General features: G+C 26.9%; 2 protein-coding genes across 2 annotated transcripts; one reads left to right on the forward strand and one right to left on the reverse strand.

The window, feature by feature from the left end:
* The first annotated feature begins 103 nt into the window (after positions 1-103).
* On the forward strand, positions 104-811 carry LOC123204608 (oleosin G-like). The gene has a single exon (XM_044621368.1). The coding sequence runs from the start codon at positions 193-195 to the stop codon at positions 676-678; it is 486 nt and encodes a 161-aa protein (XP_044477303.1). The 5' UTR covers positions 104-192; the 3' UTR covers positions 679-811.
* A 6,493-nt stretch (positions 812-7,304) lies between these two features.
* LOC123204699 lies at positions 7,305-8,222 on the reverse strand. Its single transcript, XM_044621492.1, has one exon. It carries the CDS (start codon positions 8,162-8,164, stop codon positions 7,640-7,642), a length of 525 nt encoding a protein of 174 aa, XP_044477427.1. The 5' UTR covers positions 8,165-8,222; the 3' UTR covers positions 7,305-7,639.
* Between the last annotated feature and the right edge of the window lie 317 nt (positions 8,223-8,539).

The following is an 8,539-nucleotide window of genomic DNA, read 5'->3' on the forward strand; positions in this document are numbered from 1 at the left end:
AAAATCCACCGCTACGTACGATTCCCAAGCTCTCTCATTTCTCTCCACGTCTCCCCTTGCATGTCTCAAACTATCCCACCTGTCCCCCAAACAGCAACTTTTCCTACTTCATCTTCTTCAATCTTTCACCTCTCAACATTCCCCACAAACCCCTTTCTTCTTCTTCATCTCCAAACCTCAGTTTCAAACTCTATGGCCGAACGAAACCCCACCCACCAACGGCCCTCCAGACCTAACCACTCCCTCAACGCCAACTCCTTTCTCCGAAAACTCCAATCCCACGCACCCAACTCCGCCCAACTCCTCGGCTTTCTAGCCCTTTTCATCTCTGGCTCCATTCTCCTCCTCCTCACCGGCTTAACCATCACTGCAACGATTATCGGCCTTATTTTCTTCGCCCCATTGCTCATCATTTCGAGCCCCATTTGGGTTCCCATCGGAACCGTTCTGTTCGTCGTCGTTGCTGGGTTCTTGTCCGTTTGCGGGGTCGGTTTGGCGGTCTTGGCAGGTTTGTCGTGGATGTATCGATACTATCGGGGGCTCCACCCGCCCGGATCGGACCGGTTCGACTACGCAAGGAGTCGAATTTATGACACGGCGAGTCACGTGAAGGATTATGCAAGAGAGTATGGCGGGTATCTGCAGAGTAAAGTGAAGGATGCAGCTCCCGGTGCTTGAAGAATTGGCCGGCTGGTTGAAGAGGGTTTTGTTTTGTCTTTAAGGCTTTTGTTTGGTTTTTCTCTTTTTTTTTTCTTTTTTTTTTTGGGTTTTCGGTTTAATGGAAAAATAGAGGTTTTAATTTTGCATGAAAGTTGAGTTGGGCGATACGAAGTTCATTGATGGTTGCAAAATTCCCAACAAAAATTAAGATAAATGAATTTCAATAAATTTAGATCCATATAATTAAATGTTATTCATTTCATTTTTACTTGATTTTTAAAAAAGTAATTTTATATATATTTATTTTGAGTTTACAAATATATATTATATATTATTATTTAATTTAATATTATTTTATTTTTAATTTAAAATTATTTAATTATATAATATAAGTACATACTTATTTATCATATTATTTTTAAAATATTTTTCTTTTTTTTTAGCTAAAGGGTATTTTATTTAATAATGAATTAGATTTATCATGTTGAAATACCTTTAATATAACTTTGAAAAGAAGTTTATTTTGGTGGAAATATAAAATAAATTTTAATTATGTGATAATATATATATATATGTGTAGATAGATATATATAATATTATTTTATTATTTAATATTATATTTATGACACGTTTGGATCAGGAAATTTTTACTAAAAAAATATAGATTCATGTAAATTATTACTACTATAAATAATTATTGTTTTTATTGAAATTGTTAAAAAATACTATTATTATTTATTTAAATGTTTTTTATATTATTATTATAAAATATTTTTTTAAATTATTTATTATATTAATTAAAAATAAAATTATTTTTATCTTAAAATATATTTTAGTATTTTTTTAATATATAAAGTAATGGTGATAATTAGATTTTCTCTATTTATTATATCATGTAATAGAAGTTTATCAAAAGGTAATAAAAAATTATCGAAATTTTTTATTATTTTTTAAACTCAATAAAATATTGTCAATAATAAAAAAATATAATAAAATTTTATTAATAATAAAAAATAGGTCATTCATAGCATATAACACGAAGCAAAAAAATCTATGGATACCAAATGAAAATAAAATCTAAACTTGTTTATATATCACCATTCCAATATATTAATGTAACTCCACAAGATGTCGTTGTTAAATAATAGTATAATATTATATATATATATATATATATATATATATATATAGTATTTAATTAAATATTTAAAAAATATAATATATTATTTATATATTATTCGAGTGCCTCATTAAAATTAGATGTACATAATTATGTGCGAAGTTTTATTTGTACACTATTGTAAAGAATAAGTGCAATGCAAGTTTTATTGTGAAGAATAAGTGCAATGCAAGTAATATAAAGTATGTTATGTGGACTAAGTGGAAAGGGAGAATAAAGGGCAACGTTATATATATATATTTTATATATAATTTATATATATAGATGATGTGTTATTATGTAATTAAGTATTATTTTATTTTTGATTCAAAATAATTTAATTATAAAATAATATATTATCTAAATACTTAAATTTTATAATATATATATATATATATATAATTTTAGTAGAGAATAAAAGATTAAGTGGACTAGTATAAAGGTAAAATAAAATAGGTAAAAATAGAATATTGTTCTTCAATAGTCATATATGGGACTTATAATAAAATTATACATACATATTTTTATATATATAATTTAAATACATAAATGATATATGATTAGATGATTTTGAATTAAATATAAAATATCATCAAATAGTATGATGACATATTATTTGTGCACTTAAATTGTATATAAAAAGTGTATACACATAACATTATTCTTATATGTTATATAACATTGCATTCGTTTTTATTAATAATAAAATTATATGTATCTATTTTGGGTATATATATATATATATATATTATGCGTGTCATTATGTAATTGAGTAATTTTACATTAAGGATAAAATAATATTTAATTATATGATGATACATATAAATATATATATTTATATACATAAAATATATACGTATAGTATTACTATATTTTGTGGTATGTGACAAGGTGGCATCCTCACCCATATATGAGTAGGTAGAATTGTATATAATATTTTACATCTACCTTCGTTAAATAAAAATTTACTCATATCTTATGATACGTGTTACACAAACAGTTTCTTTTAAAACATATGATGATATTGTCAAAGTCCACTTTTTCATAGTATTTCTATTTTTTATAATAAAATTATGTATATAATTTTTGTACATAATTTTATATATAAATAATGATATATTATTATTATTATTTTATTTTTAAATTTTAATTATCTAATCATATAATAATACATCATTATTTATACATAAAAATTATGTATATAATATTATTAATTTTTTTAAATCACTCACATATAATTATATTAACTTTGTAATGACAAACTTAATAAAATAAACAAAGTAGAGGACTTAACAAATCAAATCAAACCTTCGGGTTGGTAAATTTATCGTAAAGATAAATGATACCACCATAGGTAAGTTCTTCCTAAAGGTTGACTTAACTTTGCTAGCGAACATCCCATATTGATAATGTGTTATAATGTAACTGTAATTAGTATAGTATTGCATCTCCACTCTTTTCAAATAGAATTTAAACACATCGTATGGGATTTAGCCACTTCCTATAACACATGTCACAAGATAACATCAGTAACAACCCTAACAATGTGAAATTTTATATAATATTACGACTCACCGTTATCAAATACAAGTTCAACCACATCTTATGAAATAAAACTATATATATATATATATATATATATATATATATATATATATATATATATATATATATATATATATATATAATTTTATATATTTAGTTAAATATTTAAATGATATATTATTATATAATTAAATATTTAAAACTGAATATACATAAAAGTCAAAGTTAAAGTCAACCAAAACGCCAAATTCTAATATATGTGACAAAATTGACTTTCATTTAAGTAGACATGGTGAGATGGTGGGGATCTATCGTATCCTTCCTCTCTCCCTCTCTCCCTCACGCTATCTGTATATCTATATATATATATATATATATATATATATATATATATATATATATATATATATATATATATTATGGTTCAATAAAGCTGAATATATCATGGTTCAGAAAAGCCGAACATAGAAGTCAAAGTCAAAGGATGATGACTGTGATATTTAGCCAGAATCAGCCATTGAAGTATGAAGTTTGAACCTTGAGGTTGAAGGCAAGGACTTTCTTATTAGTTAGTAAGAACGATCACCTTCAATATGAAAAGCTTGGGAAATTGAAATGTTGTGCACAATTACCTAAACTAGGGATGTGCATAATTGGATTCAAATCGTAAAACTAAACCTAACCACTTAAAAATTATGATTTTGTTTGAGTTGAAATTTTTTAAATCGTTTTTTAAGTTCAAATTACGATTTTAGTAATTTTCAAACAGAACTAAATCGTAAACAGTATATATATATACACACTCTGTGTAGAAACTGACACCTAGGAAAGCAGTAGTCAGCATTACAGTTTGCTTAATTTCTTTGTTATAAGGTAAATTTCTTGGTTTAGAGCTCAATTTCGGTTCCAAAATGTTAGCTATTTTGTGAGTGACTCTTCTGTTTTTTGATTTAAATTGTCAAAATCCGTATCTCTTCTATATGTCACTTCGTTCAGAGAATAGCAAACCTCATTTTACATATATGCCCTTGGAATCAAGGAATTGCTTTTATTTATAGCTTATACACAACATACCAATTCCTTTTACTATTGTGTGTCATTGGTATAAGAGTTCATGTAAATTTCAATAATAATCTTATATTATTAGTTCATGTCATTAGAGAGTCTGGCTTTTTCACCCTGAAGCACTGCATCCCAGCTATAAAATACACATAGCACACATTTGTTCTTTATAGGAGGGTAAATATGGTATTTTCATTCAAATGGATTGTTACATGGTTGGTTATTTCAATTTTTTAGGTGTTTTCTGGAAAACAGGTAGTGTAGAGATTGAACTATATTTGTAAATCTTAAAGTTGTGCTTGAAAATGTTTGATGTGATATTGTTTCTGTTTTGGTCTTTGATTTCTCGAGTCTTAAAAATGATATGTATTATTTTCTATTTATATATCATATTATATTATATGATACGATATGTATCGTATATCATAAGATACTGATAATTACAGTTCAAAATAAATTAAATCTTATTTTTTTAGTTTGGTTTAGTTTAGTTTTAAATCTCAAATGGTTTGGTTTGGTTTAAAAAATTTTTAAACTATTTTTTTCAGTTTGATTTAAAAAATCTCTTAAACCATATCAAACTGGATCGTGCACTCTCTTAACCTAAACCTAAGTCATGTGAGCTTTCTATTATCAATAAATTAGTTAGGATTTCTTATCTATAGACCTGATAATATATTTTCTAGGTAATATTTAGAAATAGACAATGAGTCGAACAACGGTCAAATTTCAAAATCCTTGTTTTTGTTCTCATAAGGAAAAACTTTTTCTATCCTTGTCCTCGCAAGAAAAACATTTCCATGTTCCCACCTCATCTTTGATATGAGGATCATAGGAAATTCCCATACACTTTCTACAAAAAAAATTTCTCTCCCATTCTCTTTTCCATCCCCATCCTCACGCGGAATTTCTCCACACTTTCCCCTCCTTATCTCTGATATAAATATAATAAAATATTTACTAAATATCATAATATATTTATAATAAATCAAAATTTTTAAGAGTAATTATATATATAAAAGTTTATAAAATATATAGAAGAGAGGCAAATCAAGGAAGAGACAGGTTGAAGATATATTTATCTCCATTCTTGACCAAAAATTACATACCATCGATGAGAAATCTCAATAAACATATGTAAACAATAACTAAGATTAGTTATCTAACAAGAGTAATGTAATTACATCTATAATTTTGACATAATATAAATAACTTAGTTTTTTTCCTAATAAAAAGATAAATATCTCAAAAAAAACCTAATATTACATAAAGAACAATGTTATATATATATATATATTAAATATACAGATAATATATTATTATATAATTAAATATTATTTTTTTTAATTTTAAAATTATCTAATTATATAATAATATATAATTTATATATCTAAATTATATAAAATATATGTGTACACGCAGTCTGGATTATTAGGTTTTGGCTTCCAACCAAATTGGTCAAAGTTTTATGATTGCCTTGTCCAAGGGAGTCGTTTACCATCCATATATTTACCAAAATATCACTGCGTTCCTTAAATGCTTTTAAATATCCGTAAAAAAATTTAAAAAAAAAAAAAATTAAGTAAGTTGAATGGTAGATTCAAGCCGACCAAGTGTGAACTCGAACCCATTACAACTTGAATCAATGTTGAGTTAAAAGTTAAGATGAAGCTCAATGACTTTTAAATCATGAGTTCGATAGCTTCGTATACACGACTTGCTCAAGTCTTAGATTTCTGTTCAAGCTTAATCGAATCAAATTGACAAATACATTCAAACTAGGGATGTTAAAAAATATATAATAATTGAATTGAAATAATTTTTAAATAAAAAATTAAACTGAAAAATATGTTATTTAATAAAATTAAATAAATAATAATAAAATATTAAATCTATTTTCAAAAAATTTGAAAAAAAATAGTTAAATAAGATAATTTTTTGAAATTCAGTTCAAAACTAGTTAATCAAAAATTCATTTCAATTCATATGTATTTTTTATTTTGTTCAAAATAGATTAATTTTTAAACTGGTTTGATTTCGATTTATAATTTTTTTAAAAACCAAAAATTGAGTTTGATTCAAAAAATTATCAAACCGATTTTAAACACCCTTAATTTGAATCATAGTTAGTAAATACGAGAATACGCAAATTATATAGGTGCAATACGGTAAATAATAAAAAATACATTTGCAAAAAAAAAAAACCCCTAAAATTTTCATATGAAAAAAGTACAAAATATGTATTTACGAGTTTAATACGGCACATCGTCAATAATACATTTTTTAAAATATGATAATATCATAATAATTTTAATTATTTTCATGAATCTTTTATTGAAAATCAATATAATAATTGAAATATAAAATATTTAATTAACTATTAAATCTAATATAACATAATATATAATCAAAATTCTTTGAATAATAAATAATGTATCATTCAATTGGAAAAAACTAATAAATTAATCAGTTTGAATTTTATATTCAAATTAGGGTGAATTTTTATACAGGTCATAAGAGAAGAAAATGCAAAATTAGAGTTGAGAATTAAAAAAGAAATATTGTTAGTTTTTTTTTTTTTAAATGGTAATGATGTTTTTGTAAATAATTTAAAATAAATAGAATAATTTTGTATTTTAAGTCTAGCAAAAAATTAAAAAATGTGACAAAAATATGGTTTATAATTCGCATTTAATATAAAAAGAACATAAAATATGTGCTTAATATATTTTAGGTTCAAAAATTATTTTGAACGTGTTTAATAAGCAAATAATACGGAAACGTGAATAATATCCGAATTTACTAACTAAGATTTGAACTAACTCGGTTTGAATCTATCATTATCCAAAAGTAATAGAGTCATAAAGATAAACAGATAAGAAAATATTAAAAAGGTGAAATTATTTATGTTTTTGAGAGTTTATATCTCGAAAATATTATTTAGCAAGAAATTCTATATTTCTTGTCTTCATACGAAGAGCTACTTAGGGACACAATTAAAATTCTCCAAGAGACTCACCCTTATATATACATATGCCATCTAATACATACACATCTAAAACGACACCGCTTTGACCAAACGACTTGATCATCCCCTCAGCATGACCCCGAAGCTCTCTTTGTGCTCACCCATAACACCAACACGCACGACACATACCGTTTAGCTGTGACTTGACTCAACTCCATGGCTCACCCGCCTGTGACAATATCAGATCACGTCTCTTGTCGTCGTGCAAGATATCCCGGCAACGGACTCGCACGTGGCGACCTCAGAGGCACCTCGCTCAGCCGCTTCCCCCTACTATCATAATAAATTACACCTGAGAAATCCAACGGCTGACATTTATCCCCCATCAAAATGGCTCGTTGCCACACACCGCCGTCCCCAAAATCCTCCTCCCTAGACGCATGGAAAATCGCATCGTCCTCCTTCTCCTCGCCGACTTTTTTCTTGTTCATAAATTTGATCGCCTTGTTGCTTATCGTCGTAATAAGCTGCTTCGGTCGGGCCCTTAACGGCGACATCGGACTCGGAGGAACTGATAAAGAAGTGTTGTAACTTCGCTCTTGGTAAAATTTTTTGCTAACCGGTTTCGATTTGGCTTTGAGCTTACTCGTGACTCGACTGGCTTGCTTGGCACAGAGAGATATGAGGGAGGAGATGCTTATAAGGAAGGTGGCAGAGAGCCGCTTTGGTGAGGCGGAACACTCGCTGTGTTCGGAGGAAACTCGGCTCATCTTTGAATTTTTGAGCTGTGGGCTTTTTTATTAGCCGAAAATGGCAAAAATGGCGGGGAAGGCTGTGTATGAGGACAGGCTCACTGTATTTATAGGTGAATTATGGGTTTAGGTGACCGGTAATAGCCGGTGGCAATTAGTTTGATAGTTGACTCACTTGCTTGAGACAACTTGGGTAAAAAATTGATTGGCAAATAAAAGCTCGGAATTTCAGTACATGAAGTTATTACGAAAATAACTATTTATATTAATTATTAGAATTATATATAGTCGGTTTGAATTGTAAATTTGAATTAAATTATTTAAATAATTTGGTTAACAAATTTTTAAAAAATAATTTTTAGTTTGGACAATATTTTTTGTTATTTTTAGGCC

The sequence above is a fragment of the Mangifera indica genome, chromosome 20 (assembly GCF_011075055.1).
Source record: "Mangifera indica cultivar Alphonso chromosome 20, CATAS_Mindica_2.1, whole genome shotgun sequence".
Lineage (NCBI taxonomy): Eukaryota > Viridiplantae > Streptophyta > Magnoliopsida > Sapindales > Anacardiaceae > Mangifera > Mangifera indica.

Bases quoted from the DNA above. Each gene is read 5' to 3' on its own strand.
- LOC123204699 (XM_044621492.1), bottom strand. From the start codon at position 8,164: ATGAGCCGAGTTTCCTCCGAACACAGCGAGTGTTCCGCCTCACCAAAG.
- LOC123204608 (XM_044621368.1), top strand. From the start codon at position 193: ATGGCCGAACGAAACCCCACCCACCAACGGCCCTCCAGACCTAACCAC.